Source organism: Solanum pennellii, chromosome 8 (genome assembly GCF_001406875.1).
Source record: "Solanum pennellii chromosome 8, SPENNV200".
NCBI classification, from domain to species: domain Eukaryota; kingdom Viridiplantae; phylum Streptophyta; class Magnoliopsida; order Solanales; family Solanaceae; genus Solanum; species Solanum pennellii.
The window spans coordinates 23700815-23725390 of record NC_028644.1 but is presented as its reverse complement, the minus strand read 5'-3'; the positions used below and the strand labels follow the sequence as shown (position 1 = coordinate 23725390).

Genomic DNA, 24576 nt, shown 5'->3' with positions numbered 1-24576 from the left:
CTTAAAACCAAGACCAAACATGCATATGTTGATTTCTAAAATTACAACCAATTAAAAAAAGTACCCTTTTTTCCTTCAATTTGATTCAACTTCACCTGTACCCCTACATATTTGTATTAGAAGTTTGGGAGCTTTTTCTGAAAAGAAAAAAAAACACATTTTATTGCAGCTACCCTACTTTTTGGAGTTACAAGAGTTTCCACACATCACTGAATACATTTACCTAATAAAAAGCTTAAGAAAGTTGAGCTGCTGGGTACATTCTCTTTATGGCAACATGAGCACAAAATTCGTTTGAACTCAATCCGCATTCCAGTTCCACTGCTGGTGGATACAGTATACATTGGGATTGAAACGTATAGCACACTCATTCTCATCCTATTACATCGTACATAATTAAATCTGCTGCTAAGCAGCACAGAGGTATAAAAAGTCGAATACAGATTGAAAACCATCCTAGAAATATGAGGTAACCTAGGCTGCACCACAAGTAGGAAGTAGAATGCACAAAAAAAAAAAAGAGCAGTAAGGACCTCCATTCAATAGCTGCAACTGCAGAAAAGCAAAAAGAACCAACACCGGAGCACGAACTTAACCCCCTTCCTCGATACTTGTCAGTGATATGTTTGGCAAAAATGACTATTCTTCACATTTAAGCTCCTTGCTAATATGACTATTATACTAAAGACATTGAACCAAGGATGAGCTACCAAGCCCCTATGAGATTATGGTTCACAAACTGACAACTCTAACCTGATTTTGGTTTCCTCTGTAAAAATGACCGTCTTGATGAAAGAGGAACTACAATCTCAAAGACATTCTGGAGCACTCCTCTATCGTAAATGTTATTCTTCACAACCTCCACTTCTTCAAGAGGGGACCTTTGGAAGAAGGCTTTCCATTTGCTCACAGGGTGCTTCTTTTCATGGTTCAATTCACCCAAACTTGCTTTGAGTGCTGCTGCACTTGCCTTTGCTTCATTAACCTTCCTCTTCCAGCTTAAGTACTCTTTCCATTTGAAAGTCTGCAGTTCACATGAGCACATTTAGCTTTAGATGAGAGCTAAGAGCAAACTGTTATTTCAACTTCTAAAATTTAAAGTTAAGCTGAACCAATAAGGTATATGATTATGATATACTAATGCATTTCTACGATTAGGACGTTCTAATGAGTTTTTTATCACTATCTTGTGTCCCTTCTTATTTACTTTACTTTTTCTTTGCGTAGTCAAATTTTTTTTTTAAAAAAAAAAGGAAATTCTGTCACCCTAAAAGAGTATGCTGCAAGCTTCTATCCCAAGACTTCTTAGCAAAAGAATCCAAAATGAATTAACTCCAAGTTAAATATTTTAGTCGATCCAAATATTGTTATACAAACCTGATCACACTTGTAAGAGTAGATGTTTTTTTCTTCTTTGTCAAAATATTTTGACGTCTAATCATCTCCAACTGGCCCAAATTTTCTTCAATGATTGATACAAAAGGCATTTTTCATTTTAGCGTAAAGCAGCGCTCTCTTGGCAGAGTTTTAGGCGGCACTAATGGTCCAAGAAAGTAATGTAATAGTAACAAATTACAAGTGTTCTATTATTAGACATGTGAGTTCCATAAGCTCACTTCCAAAGGAAATGCAGGTACTACAAAGGAGAAAAAATGCCATAGCACACAGCTAAACCACAACCATCAATAAGATACTAGAAATATGTATTGAACTGAACTAAATAGAAAATGACTACCTCATTTGTTGTGGTATTTGTGACACACAGTTTGGTGTGGTATGCAAGGAAACCAGCCAGTAGCATAGAAATTATAGCCAGAAATACCATGATAAGTATTTGAGTGTTGTATGAATCCAATAACCACTGAGCCAAAGCAGAAGATCATCATTACGAAACAAACCATAAGCACAAATACAAATATAAATGTATTAAGAGAGCTGGGAAGGGAGATAAATCTTATTTTTAAGAAAACAAGAAAAAGGTGCAAGCATCCTTAGTTGGATCATATGAGTCTTTTTTTGCAAAATTCAAATTTCCAGGGGCGTCTGCAGGGGGGGGGGGGGGCAATTGATGGTCTGTGATGAACCATGTCCCCTTGCAAGTGATGAACCGTTGTTGGACAAAGACATTGAAGACAGAGCTTCATTATGGGTACAATCAAATGTGCTCAAACACAGCAGGTTCTTTTGAGGTGCGTTTGAGAGATGCGATAAGGTTGCCTTCGAGCTTCCTATGAAGATTGATCAAAAGAGGATGCTGACTTAAGGAGATGCCAAAAAAAACATACTGGAACAGTTCAGAAAAAAGTTAGAAATTTAGTTTTTCGTATGAATTCCAAGGATGGTGACCGAGGAACAGGGGGAGGATAATAATGGCTTCTTGTCAACAAAGATCAAGATATTTACTTGGAATGTCAGGGGGGTGAACAATTTGAAGAAAAGGAGAATTGTCAGAAGTATAAGCAGCAATGGGGGGTGGATGTCAATATCATATATTGGAGGGGACAGATTCACATCTGATAAAACAACTCTGTTTCAATAGATGGCTGGGTGAGTTACATCTAGTTGCTGTAGGGAGTACCCAGGGATAGTAATAATGTGAGATAGGAGATATTGGAAGGGTGAGCTGGTGGATGTGGCAGGGCAATTGATCACCTGAAAGTTTGAAGTTGTTAATCAGAATCTCAACTGGTTTCTAGGTTCATTTTATGCTAACTGCAACAAAGTGAAGAAAAGAACTATGGAGGGATCTTTTAAGGTGCATCTGTACAGGACCCAGGGTGATTTGTGGTTGACTTCAATGTCAAAAGATACCTCTCAAAGAGATCATCAGGTCACAGACTTACAGGAGCTATGTCTGAATTTTCTGATTGGATCAATGATATGGAGTAATTTGATCCCTCTTTATTTGGAGGATCCTTTTCCTGGAGAAGAGGGGAATACCATTTGACTGCTTCTAGATTGAACAGATTCCTATACACTCATCAATGGGATGAAGTCTTCATACAGATAAGGCAAAGTACCCTTCCAAGGCTCGTGAGACCTCAATCCCATTATGCTAACCTGTTGTGAGTTAAATTTGAGGAAATTTTACTTCAATTTTGAGAAATGGTGGATGCAAATCGAGGGGGCTTTCTGGACAAGGTAAGGAAATGGTGGTCTTGTTTCTCAGTTAATGAGACCCCAGCCATTATTCTACCCTCAAAACTGAAATTGTTAAAAGAGAAGTTGAAGTAATGGGGACTGGAAAATAGGGTGGACTGGAGACAGAGAATGAAGGATGTTCTGAATCAGTTAGCTAGTCTGAGGGAATTCAGGAGAGAACTCTCATCGAAGATAAACTATAACAAAGAGTCCAACTTTCTAAGGAATATGAGGATATGTCCGGAAATGTAAAATAGTTTGGAGGCAGAGGTCTAGGATTCAATGGCTTAAGCAGGGGACAAGAACACCGAATATTTCCACAGAATGGCCACAGCACACAAAGGATACAATATCGACAGGTTGGAAACAAAAGGAGAGATGACTCATCCTGAAGAGATAAGAAGGGAAATTGTCAGTTTCTATCAATTATTGTATAAACTATAAAGAAACAGAATAATGGAGGAGGACAGAACTCAACCTACATGGATCTGGTAATATCAACTCAGAGGAGAAAGTTTGGAGTTAATGACAATTTGAGGAAGTGGAGGTATTGTAGGGAATCAAGTTACGTGCAAGTCACAAGGCCCCTGGTCCTGATGGGTTCCCCATGAGTTTCTAACAGAATTTCTGGGCATTACTCAAGGAAGATATAATGAGCACCATCAAATGTTTCTATGATAAACAAGTTTTTGAGAAAAGCTTGAATGCTACATATGTTGCTCTCATCCCAAAAAAGACAAGTTGAACTCAGGGATTATAGACCTACAAGATAATAGCTAAGCTTTTGGTTGAAAGCCTGTTGAGAGTGATTAACAAATTGGTTGACAAATACCAAATGACTTTCATAAAAGGTAGACAGATCATGGATGTTGCCCTCATAACCAGTGAGTTCATGGATACTAGAATTAAAGGGAATACCCCTGGGCCCTGGCATCATGTAAACTAGATACTGAGAAGGCTTATGACCATGTCAATTGGGACTTCCTTCTCAATATTCTTCATCAGATGAGCTTTGGTGAGAGATGGTTTGAAATGGATAAGCCTGCACTAAAACTGCCATGTATTCTATTTTGATAAATGAGGAATCTGCTGGCTTTTTCCTCTCAGAGAGAGATCTTAGACAGGGAGATCCCTTATCTCCATTCCTATTCATCTTAGCCATGGAAGGCTTTGACAGCATGATTAGAATGTCCATTCAGAATACCTTGCTGAAGGGTTTTAAAATAGGCAGTCACTCAGGGGTGGATATGCAAATATGTCATTTACGCTGATGAGACATTCATTTTTTGTAAAGCCAAGGATTAACTACTCAAGACTATCAAGATACATTTAGTGTTTTTGAGGCAGTTTCTGGGTTGTCTGTAAATTGGACGAAAAGTTGTGTTTATCCTTTTAAAGAAGTGCCCCGGATACGGAGACCAGCAAAGATTTTGGGTTGTAGAATCGAGGAACTTCTAATAGTGTACCTTAGCATGCCCTTGGGAACAAACACAGAGCTGGTGAGCTGGGATAGTGTCATTGCGAAAACAGAAGGAAAACTAGCATTGGAAGGCACAGTACCTTTCTTTGGGAGGAAGAACCATCCTGATAAGTTGTCCTAGACTTTTTGCCAACCTATCACATCTCTCTTCCCTATGCCTGAAAAGGTTGAAAAAATAATAGACAAGCTAAGGAGGGATTTCATATGGCTGGGCAATAAAGAGGTTAAAAGCATGAATTTGGTCTAATGGAAAACTGCACAACTGAGTAGAAGTTTTGGTGGTCTTGGTATCAGAAACCAGGGGTTGCAACGCAAATATCTACTAACCAAGTGGTGATATGGAGATTTGGCGATGAGGATCAACCCTGTGGAGAGAAGTGATTGTCAGCAATTATGGGCAGAATAGACATTGATGCTCCAATACAGTCAATAGTAACTATGGTGTCTCGGTCTGGAGAACAATTAGGAACTTGTGGAACCAGTTCGTCAGAGATATTACTTTCAAGGTGGGCAATGGTAGCAAGATTCAGTTCTGGAAAGAGCTTTGTATGGGTCAGAAGATTCAAGGTGGGCAATGGCAAATGAAATATGGTCTCCTCAAGGATGGAATCTGAGTTTTAGAAGACACTTGAATGATTGGTCAATGAGAGTAGTTGGTATATTGCAGGATCTTAATAGCTTCAAGGGCACAAACATGAAAGCAGATTTAGTAAGATGGAAACACAACAGTTATGGAAGCTTTCAGTTAACAGGCTATACAGTAGCAAAGTGCAGGAAGTACCAGGGAGAATAGATGGCCCTAGGGGGAAGATTTGGAAGAACAACATACTAGTTAAGGTAAGATGTTTTACCTAGCTGGTGGCCAGAAGGGCCTGTCTCACGCATGAAAAGCTCTAAAGGAGAAGTTCTCAGATGGCCTCATAATGCTCTCTATGTAATTAAACTAATAGTGATTTGTTCTTACACTGTAAAGTTACTTCTCAGCTATAGTCTCTGTTCTTAGAGCTGACACAAACTAGATGGACAATGTCAGAACACACAGTTAACCTGCAGAGCTGTTGGATCAGGAGAAAGGGGAGCAAAAGTCAGAAGGGAATATGATTACATCCTATAAATGGTGGTCAATCTGGAGAGAAAGAAACACGAGGTGCTTTGAGATTACTGCTGAACTTGTTCAGAAAATCCACTGGAAAAGAACTTCCTATTTTTGGTGTAAAGAGGAGGGTGTGGAGGACGCATACTAGGGAGAAGGTTAGTAGGTAGTGGAAGGTGGTTGTGCTTAAAAGCTTGTTGGTGTTTGTCGTTGTACTAGCCGTATTATTTTAGGTCTTGATTTTAATATCAATTATCGTCTGTTGTTTACTGTGTTGCTATTATCGCATTATTTCTTTCTTGTATCCTTAGCCCTGCCTCCCTTGTTAGTCTCTATGTTTTTTTCTACACTGTTTTCTTCTTCTTTGTACTTGAATTTTTTGACAACGGCAACAGTTTTGTGTATTAATCTTCAGCACTATAGGCAGGGGTCCCAAATTTACATCATGGAGCTACATACAGTTGCGTGTGCTTAAAACAAAACTAAACTAGATCCTACTTCATCATACATAGGACCTAGGACATCTCTAACAGATATAGGCTCATCTACATATTCCAAACTGCACCATTGTACTTGAATTTGATGCATTTGAACCGAGGGTCTGCCGCAAACAGCCTCTCTACCTTCATGAGGTAGTGGTAAGGTTTGAGTATACTCTAACCTCCCCAAACCCCCTTGTGGCATTACACTGGGTATGTTGTTTTTGTGTAAAGAGGAGGGTATAAAGGATGCTGGACAGACTTAGAATTTATAAGATCCGTATAGTTTTTGCTGCAAAGTTTTTGTGTAGCAAGTTTTTGTTCAGTTTGATTCAGTTGTAAATTTCTTTTGATGGGAGCCAACATATCCTTAATGCTGAAAAAATACAACATTACTTTTAACGAATAATAGAAACAGGAAAAGTAAAAAACAGCAAAGAAAGAAAATTAAAGAATAAGAAACTAAATAATGGAAAAATATATTAAGAATAAATAATTAACTGTAATTAGTTTACAAATAAATTGAAAGATGACACATGTATAATTTGATTGGCTTAATTCTTTTTCACTTTCTTCACGCCTCTAGGAAGGTGATGACACATTGCCACATCAGCTCTCAGTCTTTCTTTAATTTCACTTCAAACAAGGATGAGGGGGTAATAGATCGCCCATAAGGTAAAGGTGTGTAAATGACGGCTGTGATATTTTTACTTATTAGATGTACAAGTGGGGGGTTTAACTGTTTTTTCAAGAGGTCACCTATTATGGACTCTTTATATCTTTAGATGAAGAACAATCCATCCCACCAAAGAAGGTAATCTTAGTGTAGTGACCCCTAATTGGATTGTTTGGGATTCAGAAGTGGAAGAAATTGCTTTATCAACTAATAGTGGTCAAATTGGCATATTACCAAACTCGAAGGCTCCATGCCTTCTTACACACATGGTCTTGGGCTCATCTCTTTCGGCTATGTGCACTTGGTAATATCCACATTCAACTATATGTCCAACATTCATGCATAAAGGTACTCCCAATGGGCAAAGACCATATCAGCAGATCTTCCATCATGTAAATAACGCATATCTTGTCTAGGCAAAAATTTGGAAATGATACCTTTATTTCCGTGTCTTCTAGCTACTTTATTGCCCACTTTGACTTCACGTTTCTGTGAAATATATACACGAATACATCTTGATTCAGAAAGATAAGAGTCCAAAAGTCTAAATAGGAGGGATACAAATTCCTTATCTCAATCGTCATCTCAATGTGATACAACCATTCCAATTTTAGTTGGGAAAGAACAGTGTAGTCCATCCAAACCGTCCAATGAAGAATAAGAGGAGAGAGAAAAGCATCAATGGCGCGCAAAGCGCATCAGAACAGGCACGAAGAATAAGAAGTATGGAGTAGAAGCAGTCGAGCTTATTCCCTTCGCCTGCGGGGGTCCAAAGCAATGCTATCTTTCCTGGCAAAATCAAGGATTTGGGGTTTCTTGCTATGCAACAACACTAAATAAATCCATTTTGATTAGCAAATATATGAATAGAAAGACAGACCCACCCATCCATCTATGCTATCTGATTTAGATTTAGTATCTAAAAGAGAACCGATCTCATTCAACCTTTGATTGGAATCCGTTTGAAAGGATCTCACATTTTAAAGGCGATATGATTCCAAACCTCCATTGCAAGCTCAGTCTTAAAATATAGACATAGTAAACCACTCTAAACTCGCAGTTAGTCTTGGTCCAACTATGTCCAAGGGATGTCCTTTTGATGCTTATTTCACTTTTTTTTTTTTCTCCTATTGCTAATGGAACTTTGGTTCCGGTAACTTCCTGAACCTTATTCATTACATCAACCCTTCTTCAACAAGGGGAAGATAGGAGGTAAAAGTAAGGTTGCGTACACATCACCCTCCATGACCCCACTTATAGAATTTAACATGATATGTTGTTGGTATATATGAAGGACTAAAATGATCACTTTTTCCAAGTAACCATTTTCAAAAAAAAAAAATGATCACTTTTTCCATATATTGAGGACTATTTCGACTACATGGTATATATGAGGGACTAAAATAGCCCAACCCAGATACATTAAAGACCATTTTGATCATTTTCACGAGAGGAGAGAATACAGTACTTTATTTGAAATTTATGAAGATAGAGTTGGAAAATAGGTTTGTAGCACTTCTCTAAATTTGGAATCCAACTCCAACTTGGATTTGGAAATTTTAGTTCATCAAACACGGATTCTAAAATAAAGTGAAAATTATTCCAAAAAGAAGTGAATAATTCTCATGGCCAAACAGGTTTATGGAGATGTTCCTCTCCAAATCATTCTGTCCACTTCAACGAAATGTACATGACAACAGAGCCTCATAAAGAATGTCCCTACCTCCGGGAATTCCCAGCCACAGAGGGGTCTCATCGAGGAAATCTCTGATGATGGTGACGACCTGTATCTCCCATAACTCTTGGCTGCCATGACATCCTATCCCCTTTCTACCTTAAAAACTATCCATAAAGTTGTCTTTCTGCATTTTATCACTGCATCCATATATAGAGCCAAAACCATATTTTCTTCCCTTTCACAACGAAAAGGCAATAAATAATGAGAAGTATATTTTCTCCTTCATTATGCCTCTCCACTTACTCAACCCATAGAAGGCCTACACATTCTTTGGGAACCAACAAATTGGTTGTTGCCTTACTCACTTAATCACCTTTCTGCACATGGCCCCTTCTCTGTTAGCATATCTCTATACTCTATAGCCACTTCCCTAACAATGAGGTTGACTATCCCCACTGTTCGAATGCACGACCATTGTTGATAGGAGTTGAGAATTTCTCCCAACTAACCAAATGAAACTTCTTGTTTCCATTTATCCCATCCCACAGGAAATCCCTCATCAAATCTTAAGCCTTCTGCTCTGGGAATCAAAGTAGGATTGGAGAACAAGGAGATAAGGAAGGTTGAGATGCTTGATGGCATTGCCTTTATCAAGGACTCGCATAATATTATTAATTAATGTTTCCAAAGAGATCAAAAATTGACAACACATACACGCACATGCAACAAGGGAAGAGATAGACATAATCAAGCAGAATCCAAAAGGTGGACCTCCACTTACCACTACAACATGTGGAGCCAAACTACTGAATGATTTCTCGATGCCATAATAAACTGCATTGACAGAGGAAGACAACTATTACTTTGGGTCTACCATGCAATTGGGCCCCAATAACATTTAAAGGAGTAGTCAATGCACCAGTAAGAATATCTATAACCCGTAGTTCTTTCAGCCTGCCAGCTAGCACTAGTGCAATAGCAACTGCCCCATATACACAGAGAAGAAAATGCCTGCAGATGCATGTCCAAAATAACAGGAAAGGTAACGTAAAGAGTCTTATCAGCATGAGCATCAGTGAATAGTACAAAATCTTTTAGAGTTAAGTTGTATCTTCTGTTATTCACATACATATTTTTCACAAGCATGTGACGCGAAAACAAATGAAGGTAGTGTCAATATTTAATACATTAAAAATAAGAATTTTCTCTTACAAGGTCACATTAACCGAGCTTTTATGAAGACTTACGCCTCATATTTTCTTCCTATTTGCTTAACTTGAGTTACCCCATACCTGTGATGGTGGGAGATAGCAGACAACCCGTGGAATAATCAAGGTATGCACACGCTTGTTGGACACTACCGTAATTACAAATAAAATATATAATATAAAAATAATAATAGGACAAGAACAACATTATTAACAATAACAATGACAAAATGTTTGAATGAGTTCCTAACTAAGGACAATGCTAGTAATGGAGTTCTCTATTTTTCATTTATTTCCTTTTTTTGTATTGGAGGGTAATTTTTTGTGCTAGAGTAAAGGTATTGTACAAATTCCAAAATTATACAAAAATTAATAAGAATCATCAGCTGTGAAATAACCAATCATTTATGCTAGTAATGGAGTCTTCAATTTCTATTTTCTTTTGCATTTGGGGGAAGGGTGAATATCTGTGCTAGTAAAGGTAACCTGTGAGTTTCAAAAGGACTGCAATAATGAATATCCCCTATCAAGGGTATTTCTCACGGTGCATTGAGGGCCAGTACCATTGATAAAAGGGTGCTTCATGCCATACCTTTGATGAACTGCGCAGACCGGAAAATGGGTTCCCAAAAATAAAAAATGGAAGAGATAATCTGAAATCTCCTTTTAATCATCCAGCCACTGCTCTCCAATCAAAAGTACTTTGTAACATCAGCATGCCCAGTGTGTAATATCACATTTTACTCATGGTGACATCCTGATTTCTTCATTACTTCTTATAAGAGTAACATATCCTGTCCGTATTGCTTATTCCGACTTATGGATGTGTTGTGCATATTCCCAATTATTTCTCATATGTGTTGTGCATTTTCCCAATTATTTCTCATACTTTTAACTGAAACCAACCCATTCCACGTGGTCTAAGCATCTTTTTAGTTCCACGTAGCACAAGGTTAAAACAACACAGTGGACTAGAAAACAATGGAAGAATAGTCCCCTTATTGCAACAGAAAGGCCACTGGAAGAGAGTGCTTGTGCAACGACAGAGACACTCCTTAGATAACAAACTCTTTGCTAAAATGCAAGGGGATGTGTGCAATACATGCCCACTCCCTACCCTGGCACTAGTGATAGCACTTTGTGATAGCATCCAAGGTGGCATAACACTATCAAAGTTGATATTTTCAATAGAAAATCAAGAAGATGTTTATCATGGAAGGAAAACCCAATGACAAGCTCAAAGACTGTAGAGAAAAGTGGAAGGAAAACCTAATAACAAGCCCAAGGATTGTGGAGAAGAATGGTCTAAGTGATACACATATTTCATGGTTCTAATCCAAGCACAAGAGGAGGAAGATTTTTTTTTAAATTTAGAAAAATTGGGGGTAGGGAAAGGGGAAACAGGAAGGGGATTACAATGTGGGGAATCGAACCCTCACCAGCAAGGTGGGAGTTCAGGTAGACAACCAACTTAAATACTAAGATTCCCCAGAGGAAGACGATTGTGTCTCATAGCAAACCCCAAAAAGGTGAATAGAAAAGCCCACCAAGGGACTGAAATTCTGCCCATAAATGGGCTGCAATTCACATCCATGGTGGCGGCAATTCAAGCTCAAAGAAGGCTGTTTAGTGGCTGAAAATCAAGCAGACGAGGAGGTTAAACTCACGTGAGCTTCAAGCCTAAAAGGGGCAGCATAGCGGCATAGCGGTGTATTTTCTTGTAGTATTTGGCAACTTTTCATTATTTTTTATTAGCTAGTTTTGGATGTACTTTTACAAAGTTTCCTAGTTAGGGTTTTCGATTTATTATTTCAATAGAAGTAGCATTTGAATCTCATGCTACTTGGGGATAGGTTTTTCCTATTTATAGGGATGAATTTTGTTATTTTCAAAAGACATGATTAATACTTTTGACAGGATTCTTTTCTTGAAAATTTATGTGGGGAGACTATGGATTTATCTTATTATTTAACAGGTAAGACTAATTGTCTTAATTCTCAACTTGATGTTTTTAGTTTCCATTAAAGTAAAAGAAGGTAACTAGTCTTATACTAATTGTTGTCTCTATTTTCTTCGAAATAGAGGTCTAGAATCACTTTTGATCTAAGTTCTTGATTGACTCTATTAGTATCATAATAAGTTTTAATCTGCTAATTGTAAATACTAAGATCTATTAGGGTTCTTAGCACTTCATCTTAGAAATTTGGGGATTTTATTCTTGATTTCACATATCATTGATTTCTTGTGTTTAATCTTTGTATTTTCGCTTCTGCATTATTTTCTTGTATATTCAAGTAAAAAACACAATTTTTAGTGTAAAAGATAAGATCTTTGGAAGAAAGACCAATAAGTAGTCATTTGCTCACCAGAAAAGAAAAGCCATAAAGTATCTGCTGTTTTTCTCACCTATGCAATTATTCTGTCATATTGGAGAAACAGAATGAAAATTCATTAGGACATATACAGTGATATGTGCTGATAGAGAGTTAACATGTATGCATATGAGAGATAGAAAAGAATACAAAAAGGAAAAAATACAAACCATCCATCCACAATGATGATCAAATCTAGCAACACAGCGATCACAAATGCTGCAGTGCTTTGACCTAGCAGGTCTGAGCAAGAAGTAGAAACAAAATTTGATTATCTAGTGAGGTAAACTGGAGCTTTAGAGGTTTTAATTGGAAGAAACACACTCACTTTGGGATCTTGCAGGTATGACATTCTTTTTCTGAGAAAATAATATTATCATAGGGATAAGCAGAAAGATAGTGTGAAACATTCACAGCATTCACAGTTCCTGGGTCAGAAAAGCTAGTCAATAGAAAGAGGAGAATACCCCCACCAACTGCCAACAAGCTTATGTACCTGCAATTTTATGTAATTTCTAGAAAAATTCACGTACATATACCACCAAAATCAACAATCAAGTGACAAATGAACTGATACATATGAGAACGTTTCAAAGCACAGGGATTCTATAACACCTGTGCACTTCACCAAGGTAATGCCCAGGAATGTACTTAAAGGATGACTGCACAATAAAGTAGTAAATGGCTCCAATTATTCCCAAATATATGACCTGCGTTTAGTAACAGACAATTTTCAAATAAAGTTTCTATATTCATAAAGGGCATGAAAATAGAGGAGACGCAGACAAAATCAAAGAATGAAAACAAAACGAACAAAGGAACTCCCATTGAATCTTTTACAAACTAGTTCCATTTCCAAGTCCCAAAGACAAACTAAATATTGTAATTGTCATCACAAGATTCATTTTCACCATCTATACTTGAGTTTCGGATAATAAAAGCAACTTTTGTATATTAATGGCACAAAATGGGATCTACTTTTGAAATTCTTAGAGCACTTCACATCATCTAGTGCAATACAAGTAATAAATCGAAGTTGTGGTTCCACATTTTTCCTACTGAATGCGTCAATAGAAGTGTACTATTATTTGATAAATATTAGGTCAATTATTATATTGCTCAAGTTGAGCTTACTCCCCAAAATATTCAAAGTTGCTACACTATCAAATTAAGCAAAAAAGTTGTGAAATCTTGACATCATCATTTTCACCATTATCACCATTATTGTACAGCATAGAATGTGATGAAGCAGTAACTGATTTGAAGTTGAAATAAGGTGAATTGAGAACCTGGAGAGTAGGATTAGGACGATCACAACAATAGTACTCAACACAGAAGAGTGCATTGGAACCTTTTTGACCAAACACAGCACCCACAAAGCGGCTGAAAATCCAAAATTTGGGCAAAATCCCATTTTAAATACTTGTCAAAAATTACGAAAACGGATTATATGCATTAACATGTAAATAAATGAATACCGGAAATAATCACAGGCACCAAAAGTGAGAAAAAAATGGATTTTTTGAATGAAAGTGCCTTCGAAAATAGGCCATTGGCCGCAGAGGAAAGAAATCAACACTAGCAGTGTCACCAGGCCATGGATTACAAGAAGCCATTCCACCTCCATCTCAATTGAGCCTCAAATTAGTTATGCGAATGGGAGCAGATCGTTGTAGACTTCTCCATTATTTCTTTGATTATGACTTCTAAAATTTTATATTATTTTTATAAAATCACCTAATTCAACACCAAATGTTATATACGAGCCCTAATGCCCCATACAAAGTTACATTTTTTTTTTCTCAATTTATATGTCTAAAATCTCGAGACTCGATAAAAATAATAAGTGTAACAAAGGAAAATGATACTCTATTTTATATTTAAATATAGGATTTTCTGTTTTTCCAAACAAACTCATTTTCTATTTTAGTTTCTAAAGAGAAATCATTTTTCTCTTCTTAATATTATCTTATTATTTTTATTTCTATTATAAATAATTTGTATTATAGTGAATGTCTAATTATGTGGAGTCCTAGTAAGATATGGTTTGGAATCCTACTTGGGGACCAAGTAAGGTTTTCCCTATAAATAAAGGGTTTTCCTTCATTGTAAATAAGATCAGTGAAAGATCTATGAATCCTGAATATATTATGAATAAGAGATCTTTTCTCTTTGATCTATTTTTGTCTTCTAAATTTATATAGTTTCATAACACGTTATCAGCACGATTGTTCTATTCTTAAAAAATTGTGATAGAAGACGAGAAAAGTGCAAAAGAGATCTTGCATTATGCAATAAGGTTTTTATATCTTCAAGGTATGATTTATCTTTATGTTATAATTATTTATGTAACAGATCTTGACGTATCATCTAAAGTAAGTATTTAAAGAGACTTGTTGACTTTTTATACATTTAATTTTAATCGATTGGGAAGAAAATTTCTTAATTTATTTTAATAATTGAATAAGCACAATTTAGTGAAAGGTATGTTTTCAACCTTTACATGAGGTATGTGATCTATTAAGCTATATTTGTTAACTACTAATATTGATTATAATAAATCAATAATCTTAATTTTGTGTGTAATTATAATGTACGATCATATTGATGATCATCAAAAGTGATAAAATTACAATTATATTGAAGGTTTGAGGTTGAACCTCATTATGGGTAAGACGATAAATTTAAGTTTTATCGCACCAGAAAAATAAGACGATGGATTTATGTTCAATCGCAAAAAGAGGGTAAGACATTGGATTAAAGTCCTGATGCACCATGATGATACGATATTGGGTTCAAGATCCATCAATTTATGACCTAAAACACTTTTATATGGATAAGACATTGAATGTGAGTCTAAATGCAACATATTGATAATATAATAATGACTAAAGAAAAACTAATGTGTTTTTGATGAGAAGTCATGAAATTTACTGAATTTACTCCATTACAAAAGTGAATGTTGTATTAGTGCATAATATGTCTAAAAGAAGACAAGTGATTGAATAATGCACATAAATATGAAATGAGGTACTAGCTATCATAATTTGATAAGCTCACATGTTTGTGTTCCATTCATGAAGAATGAGAACTTCTGATAAATGCTAAAATATGGATTCATTCTCTAAAAGGAATGAGGTGTAAGCCACCGTGCTAGGCATGATAAAGATTTTGACCTTGGTCAATGATGTGGTATCACCAAGAATGTCTCTAAGAAGACATGTATTATAGAAAAGTTTCATGTTTTATCTTCGGACTTGTATTGGACAAAAATCAATGTAATTGAGGCACATTCTATCGTAAATAAGAAGTTTACTAAATTCAGTACTTTCTTAGTTTGACACGGTTGTCTAGGACATTGTTAGTCTATAATGTTTAGACGAAGTATGGAAAATTAAAATGAACTTTCATGGAAGAAACAAAAAATTCTTTTAAATGGTGAATTTTCTTATACTACTTGTTAGCAAGGCAAGCTAATTGTAAGACCACCATAAAAGAAGTTGAGATTGAATCTCCTGCGTTCTAGGAACGTATACAAATATTTGTGGACTTATTCATACACCTAGTGGAATGTTTAGATACTTAATGGTCCTAATAGATGTTTCTTCTATATGGTCTCATGTGTGCCTATTATTATCTCGCAACTTGATGTTTGCAAAAATGTTGGCACAAATAATATGTTTACATGCATAATTTTCTTCAAATTAGTTCATTCAATAATGGGATCACGACTCACCTAACGGTTAAAGTAATTGAGAAGAAATAAATCTGAAAATTACTCTTGGAGTAATAAAATTAATAATTTACTCATGTAATAAGAAATCAGAAATTTACTAAAGCAAAAGGCACATGACGTAGTAAACTTGGAGTTTACGAGTACTAATAATTTTATTAGTTGGCATGACTAATTTGGTCATCCCAAAGATGTGCATAGTGAGTAATGGACATACATTGAAAAACTAGAAGATTCTTCAAGAATTCTTTATGTTACTTGTTCTCGTGATAAAGTTGATTAGATCAACTAAAGTTGGGACTAAATCCCTAAATTTTGAAAGGTATAAAAGGTGAATATGGGCTCATTCACCTATCATGTGATATGATAAAAAGATGCATCAATAAGATAATCACATGTGCATTTGTTGTCACTTGTAGTTTGACATTCGCAAAATTGTTTGTGCAAGATAATTGAGCTAAAAGCACAACTTTCAGAATATGAAATCAAGATAATTCATCTTGATAATATTTATAAATATATAAAATGATGTGACATTAAATTAATCATATAGTGAATCATTGCTTATGAAAATAAAGTTTCATATGTTGATCTGAAATATGATATTACATACAAACATAATTGTATGAATCAAACCAATAAGTTATGATCAATTTTTCTGTTAAATTGGTATATGGTCAGGGACCAAATAGTTTTCATCTGGTAATTTTGATGTGCAATATATGATTAATGAATATACTATGATGCACAAAGATAGATTCTCCAAAAGATTGAGATATATGTTAGGTTGTCTAACATAAGGGGGAGATTAGAAGCAACACAAAAGTTGTAAATACTCCTATTGAATGTCCCTCAAAGATAGAGTCTACGACATGCATGAAGCATGATAGACTAATCAATTCTAAATAAAATAATCTTTGAAAAAGAGAGAGGATCAAAGAATCAAAATGATCATAATAAGAAGATAATGTGCTCTTGGGGAGCCTACGACATAACACTTTATGAACCTCATGAGAGGGGTAGCTACCTAAAAATAATGAAGTGATGAGATCTCAATTAGTTTTGTTGTATTGTGAATCGATACAAAATGGTATATCGTTGACGATATCTTTGATATAATAGCGCACAATATTGTAAAAGATTATGAGGATATAAATTCTACATCTATTGAAGCATGCTTGTGTAGAAATAATTATCAAGTGAAAAGTGGAATGATGCATCTTGGTAAGCGTAAAGCTTATTTGACTTGCAATCTAGGCACTAGAAGATGTCATACATCTAATATTGAATGTTGTTACTTGACAAAATTGATATGAAAATATTCAATGGGTTCAAAATCTAAAGCATATACAAGTTTTTGGAAAACTTTTTATCATCCTCATAAGGATTAAATAGATTCAAAATGCATAGAGCATATACAAGTATTATTATGCAAGTTGATGACTAGAATTGAAACTCTTGGCAATAGATTATTTGCTTAAAGAAGTTAAAGTAAGGAACTTGGAGAAATCTTTGACCCTAAAAGGAAGATTCATAAAAGGAGATAGAAGAAATCATATCTCGTCAAAGTTTTTCTACACTCATGGGCTCCCAAGAATGGTGATATCAACATGCAAGAGGTCTGTTCAAATAATATTATTGTTGATTTATTCACCAAGTCTCTACCAACTACAACTTTCAAGAAGATGGTGCACAAGCTTGAAAAACGAAGATTCTAGTCTCTGAATTGATATTCTCATAGGGGGAGTTAATACGCGATGTACTCTTTTTTCTCACAAGGTTTTGTCCCATTGGGTTTTCCTTGTAAGGTTTTTAATGAGGCATCCATAATGGGTATTGTTAGATATGTGTACTATTTTTTCTTTACTAGATTTTTTTCCTACTGGGTTTTAGCTAGTAAGGTTTTAACGAGGCACATAATCTACCGACATTCAAGGGAGAGTGTCATAAACAATTTGTATTATAGTGAATGTCTAATTATGTGGAGTCCTAATAGGATATGGTTAGGAATCCTACTTGGGGACCAAGTAAGGTTTTCTCTATAAATAAAGGGTTTTCCTTCATTGTAAATAAGATCGGCGAAAGATCTATGAATCCTGAATATACTATGAATAAGAGATCTTTTCTCTTTGCTCTACTTTCTTCTTCTAAATTTATATAGTTTCCTAACAATTTCATTCTTTTTTTGATATTCTCTTATTTGATAATATAAATTATTTCTTTTTTTCAATAATTGCTCTATATAATTTCATGTGATAAAATTTTTTAATTAATATAAAATTTATTTTATTCTAAATTTTTAAATAACATAAATTGCAAGAATATTATATGATATACAAATTAATGAACAAATTGAAATAAAAGTGAAATACAATTGCATAAACATTACTTGAACACTTAAATTTTTGAAACTATTACATTGCTGCCATACATGCTCTATTAATACATTACAAAGTTTAAAATGTGCATTTTTATCTTTAATTTTTTTTATGTCTAATTAAAAATTTGTTCAAATAGAAGATCTTCATCTACCAATACTCCTGTCATTAGAGTTGGAGCCTATAACACATCATAAATTGGGGCACTAAAATCATGTTCATCCTTAACTATCATGTTTTGCTGTATCGTACATGTAGTCATTATATCATGTAGTACTTTATTTCTCCAAAAATATGATGGTCCTGCAATAATTGCAAATGTGTGAATGCATGTTCAACATCTTTTCGACATAAGTTTTGTTTCATCTGGCATGATTATTATTTCATCGCAAATTAATTATTATGTTATGTATTGTATTTTATCTTGTATTTAAATTATTGTGTTATGTATTATATTGTTAGATTGTATTTAAATTATCATATTATTTGTTGTATTTTTAAAGTTGAAATTTTTATTTTATCATTTTCATTATGTGTAAAATTTAAAATATTATTATTTGAAGATGAAAGTAATATATATTCAATAATATTTTTAAAAATATATCATTACATTTAAAAATAATTGTGAATGTTATATGTAAAATAGTATGTTAATTAGAAAGTAATAGAAATAATAATAAATTCTTCAAAAAATGAAATAGAGAGTGTGAATTGAAGTACAAAATACTACTATTCACATCTAAATATGAAGAATAGAGAGTGATATGAAAATGGGTTGGAGTGTTCATTTTTATTTTACTCTCCAAATATAGAGAATGGAGAATAAAATAGAGGTAGGTTGGAGATGGTCCTAAACATGAGAAAATTGAATAAATGTATCAAATAAGTTTTGTTTTTTATTTTTTGTAACACTTTGAGCAAGAAAGGGTCAAACACACTTTAAAATGTAATTAAGTTAATTTGAGATCAAATTAATATTTTTTCAAAAACTTTTTTATCTCTTATAAAATACAAAAAAAATACTACATTTTTTAATTACGCTTATTCTAGCCAAACTATTTTTTTAAAAAAAAAGGATAATGCACAAGTACCCCCTTAACCTATGTCTGAAATTTCAGAGACACACTTATACTATACGAAGGTCCTATTACCCCCCTGAACTTATTTTATTAATAATTTTCTATCCCTTTTTGGCTTAGGTGGCACTATCTTGTGGTCCAACGTTAGTTGACTTTTTTTTCAAGCTAGTGTCATGTAGGCCGAAAAGGGTAGAAAATTACTTATAAAATAAGTTCAGGGAGGTAATAGGACATTAATATAGTATAAGTGTGTCTTTGGAATTTCGGGCATAGGTTGAGGGGGTACTTGTGCATTTTCCCAAAAAATTAAGTAAAAGAAAATAAGATTCAAAAGTTGTAGTTCTTCTTGTTATGATCTCTAACATTCTTCTCTTCTTCTTCTTCCTTAAAAAATTCTACTATCAACAAATACTCTCATTGTCCTTCATCCTCATCTCCTGTCGTCACTCTTTCTTTCTGAACTGAACGATAAAGTCACTTTTTAGAAAGATTTTAGAACTTCCGAACAACAAACTCTTGATTCTATGTTTTTTTCTCGGGATAATGAACAAGAAATCGTGACATTTCAACTTTTTCATTTCACAATGGTATGTCATTCTGATGTAAAGAACATATGTCACTGACTACTAGGAAAATCTATAATACTTTTGTAAGTCCTTACTCCTAACATTTTTTCATGCAAATATCATTCACCTGGTATTTATCAATATGATCATTGGCTAAACGTGTGGCATATTTGGGTTATAATCATATGCAAACAGCGAAAACTCATTAATTTTTTATCAAGATCATAGAAGCTCTGATGTCAATAATTTGAAGGAATTTATTTCAAGAAACAACCAATAACACATTATTAATATGAATTCATAAATTGATTGTATAATAATAAAACGATTGATAAAAATGTTCAAGACCAAATTAATAGAGATAGAGAACATTAAAAAAATGAAGTATCAAAAATTATTTCCGTCATAAAATATTTTGAAAAAACGAATTTGACATTTAGGGGGGGGGATGCAAAAATATATCAAGAAAATAACAAAAACTTCTTAAGTCTTATTGAAATGATTGTGGAATTTGATTCAATCAGGCAAGAACATTTTGATAAATCAAACACGATGACATTCATAACCATTATCTTGGACATAATTTACAAAATGAATTAATAAATTTATTGACAAGTAAAATTAAGAATAAAATTATTTAAGAAGTTATTAGTCGATTTGATGTCCTTAATTATTTGTTATTTTTGAATTAACATATTTATTAAAAAATAATAATTAATTTAGTAATTTTATTATTTTACCTCTATTAATTTAAAAAAATGAATTAAAAATTAAATTTTTTGAAAAGTTTTATATTTTTTAAAATAATGTATTATTATAATTATTCATGTAAATTAAATGTTGCGAATGAATTAGGCCTCATTTGTTTGCATTTAATGAAGGTGTGAATCTAAATCATTCAGATTCAGCCCATTAAGTACGTTTAATTTTTATGTCTGATCTGAATCATTCGGATTATCCATTAAGTTCATTTGTTTTATTTTTTAAAAGACCTCTTAATGTCTGAAGTGGTCTGAACGAATCAGATCTGTAGGAGACTCTTACCAACATGTAAACTCATTTGATAAGTTATCAAATAATAAATAATAGCTTCTCATAACTAAAAACTTTCTTCTCACTTTTGTCAATCAAACATCATTTTTCCCAACTGGTGAGTTTTCATAAATCCTTTCAAGTTTCATATTAATAATTTTCTTGTATTAATGTGTGTCAAGACTGAAGAACACTGATTGCAATAACATTTTTGATGTATTGCTGTTTATCAAGGTTTTTGAATGTAAAAATAGTACTCCAAATCATGATTATTCAAACTTTTAAAACATTTTTTTAATCAAAAGTGATAATTTTGTTGAAAGGAAAATTTTATGATATTTTAATAATATAATGTTCAATTTCACTTCCACATTCAGATATTGAAAACAAACACATTAATTATTTAGTGTTCAGATTTAGATACCACATATTAATATTCAGATGTGTATTCAGATCAAAACAAATTAAAATATTTTTTCTATCATACATGATTGCACGTCTAATACAAGTTATTAAGACAAATTATCTTTTATAATATGGAGTATAGATATTTTGACAACTCCAATAAATATAATTGAATATTTTTTAGTACATAAAAGTGGATGATCGTGTAAAAGGCCGTTAGAAGTTTTTTTTAGATGAAATAAAATGTATTGGACTTGATATCTATAATTTAATAGAACAAGAATACGATAACAAATCTAATATGAAGGGAAAACACCAATGAGTGCAAAAAAACACTTCTTGACATAAATCCTAGATCATTGTATGGATAAATGTTTTTTAATTTTTCAGTACTTCTCTATTATCTTATGTTGTTGATTGAATAACGCCATCAATGACACTTCATCCAATTCTAAAAATCAAATATCATTAATTACTATATAACCCAACTAAATGAGTTGGGGTCAATCCCACAGGGAGCGATACATGTTTGACATTCAATAGGAAAGTGTAAACATGGTCAAATTAGTCATAGGGATAGACATTATCGAATAAAAATATTATCCAAATCAAGGGGTGACACGAATATCAAATAAAGGGGGGTTTTGATTTTAGTTATCAACTATAACAACAACAAATAATAAAAAGTACAATAATGAGACGGGTTCTTGGGATGTGATTAAATTATAGGCTAATATAGACAAATGGGTAATTACAATCGTTAGGAAATAGTTGTATATTAGTGATTAAGTTAAACCACAGAGGGAATAAATTTTCCCTCAAACGATTTACCCCGAATCAAGTTGATTTCTCTCGAACATCAACAATCAAGCAAAATAAGACCAACCTACACCTTAGTCTATTCACTCTCTCGAGCTGAATTTGTGGGGACAAGTTTAGGATTCACTCTCTCGAGCTAAACCCAAGTCAACCCAATACCTACGGATCATCAATCTATAAGCTTAGTTTTAAAACATCTCTCTCGCAAGACAAAGACACGAAGGTAGAACTACATTTGCAACTACTATTCTTAAATTAAACCACAAATACTTATTAAACTCACTTCAAAACAACATTTAAGGTAACAATTAACAATACTCATAAACTAAATCCACCCATAGTCACATAATCACACCCCAATATAATTGGGGTTTTATCTAGACATTATAAAAATTAAAAATCGTACCAAATTGAGTTTTCATCAACTATATAAGATTGATTTCGTTCTTACAATGTTTCAATTCGACGAATCTCAAAGACCCACTTCCAATTTCTCAAAAGTGAAAAACTTCAATTATTCAAAGTTTTGGAAATACTAGGGAAAAACTTGTCTCGACACTCAAAATTCTATATCTAAAACTTAGAACTGAAAAGTCAATAATAATCTCCTCTAACTAATTGTTCCAAAATGTATTTATAGTCGTCAAAAATATATTGTGAAGGGTCATTTGACGCAGTAAGTTGGGCTCGTCGATACACTCGGGGATCCGTCCTTTGGTCTATATTCTCACCCTTTTGCCTTGGCCTTCAACTTTTTCGAAGTCTATAACTTTAGGCGATCCAACAATGCATCGCGGAACAACTTGACAATCCGTCGACTGTTATTTTCTCCCGAGAACTTGGTTTTCTCCTTCAAGTCTTGGCACACTGGACTTTACGTGGTCAAATAGTCATTCAACGACTCGCCAAGTGAACTAGGTGATCACCAGACTTTCTTTTCTTCATTCTTTCAGCTCGCTTCGTTCCTTTTTGCACATTAGTCTCCTTTTATGGTTCCTCAATCCATATACCTAGAAATCAAGGGTTTTACATAAGTTATTGACACAGAATAAGAATTTGAGAACATTAAATCGTTGTAAAGAAAGCTCTAAATGAGTTTGAATCTTTGACACATAAACACCCCTAACTTAAATTTTTGTTTGCCCTCAAGTAAAACTCAAGTTCATCAATTCAAAAAGGATGTCTCAAATAGTGCTACAGAAGACTCAATGATGAATGCACACAAAAAGATTCAACTTACTTATGTAAGTATCAATTGTTCACTCATAGGTTTAAGTTGTGACTTACCAAAGATTCTCAAGTTCACAATACTTGCTTTAGATGTGAGTTCAAGCTCAACAAGGGTACTCAAATTCCCTCACACAAAGAATGATTTTATATTCACACACTATTCTTCAACAATTTATATAGCTCCGGAATCACAAACAACTCTCGCACTCAAAAAGATGAACATACGCAAGGACTTCACCTATAGGTTTGCCCTTATTTTCTAGACAACATTTGTTTCAGTCACTTGAGATCAAAATGGTCTTTCAAGGATTGTAACAGGTTTAAGTGGCTTCTATCCTCATGAAATGTTGTATGAAAAAATTTCCTTTCTTTTCTTTTAAAATTTTCATTCATGCTCAAAATTCACCCTGTTCATAGACTATCGAACACCCTTTGTCTTTCTTCTTTTCATTTTCTCCCTTTTTTTTGTATGGAGGGGTTCTATCTTTTTCAAGTTCATGGGTCAAGGGGGACTTCTTCACATTTCTTGATTTTCCTTCTCTTTTCACCACACCCCCAACTCAAGCTATTGGCCTAAGTTATCTACTCAAACACACCACACTTCATGAGGATATAGGTGAAAGGATAAAGAAATGTCTCATTTGCTCAAGTTTCTTCCAAAAAAAGGCTAAGCCTCAAAGGGTCTCACAAGGTTGGCCACAAAAGAGGTGTCATGTCAAATTGTTAAACTCTTGAAGATTGTTGCCTAAGATTATTTCAAGAGTTTGCATCACTTAGTGAACCAGATGAACAAAGCAAATTCTAGGTGTCATCGCACATGGTTCACGGTAATCTCAACACATACGACATTGGCACTAATATCAGACAATACTTTTAACTTTCGCTGGTGTGCAATGTTCATCGAATCCGATAATCACCTAGTCACAACGAGGTTCAAAAAGTTCACATATTGTCTATGCTACTTTATTTGGCCTCATCTAGCTGCATATTCATTTTTGTTCAATTTAGAACACTATTTAAGTCATCGATATTGATAAGACAAATACTCAAATTTGCACAAGAACATCCACGTTCAAACAAAATCAAAAGGTGGAACAAAAATTTCAAAAGGGTCAAGAACCATTTGCATTTAAACAGGGAGCTACAAGCTCACATATTCACAAAAATAGTGTCAAAACACAATTTACAGCGCGAAACCATCTCTCTC

At 33.9% G+C, this 24576-nt stretch overlaps 1 protein-coding gene across 2 annotated transcripts; it reads right to left on the bottom strand.

Annotated features, from left to right (window-relative positions):
* Window positions 1-235: 235 nt before the first annotated feature.
* LOC107028907 (probable protein S-acyltransferase 17) lies at window positions 236-13897 on the bottom strand. 2 transcript variants are annotated; one of them, XM_027919102.1, is made up of 11 exons: window positions 13606-13897; window positions 13417-13510; window positions 12743-12837; window positions 12456-12623; window positions 12298-12370; window positions 12122-12174; window positions 9795-9839; window positions 9467-9558; window positions 9329-9381; window positions 1736-1861; window positions 236-1024 (listed from the first exon to the last, which is right to left on the bottom strand). In XM_027919102.1, exons 1-11 carry the CDS (start codon window positions 13752-13754, stop codon window positions 749-751), a joined length of 1224 nt encoding a protein of 407 aa, XP_027774903.1. In that variant the 5' UTR covers window positions 13755-13897; the 3' UTR covers window positions 236-748. The 2 variants fall into 2 exon arrangements, with proteins under 2 accessions (XP_027774903.1, XP_015085637.1); XM_015230151.2 differs by lacking the exon at window positions 9795-9839 and having other exon boundaries at window positions 13606-13894.
* Between the last annotated feature and the right edge of the window lie 10679 nt (window positions 13898-24576).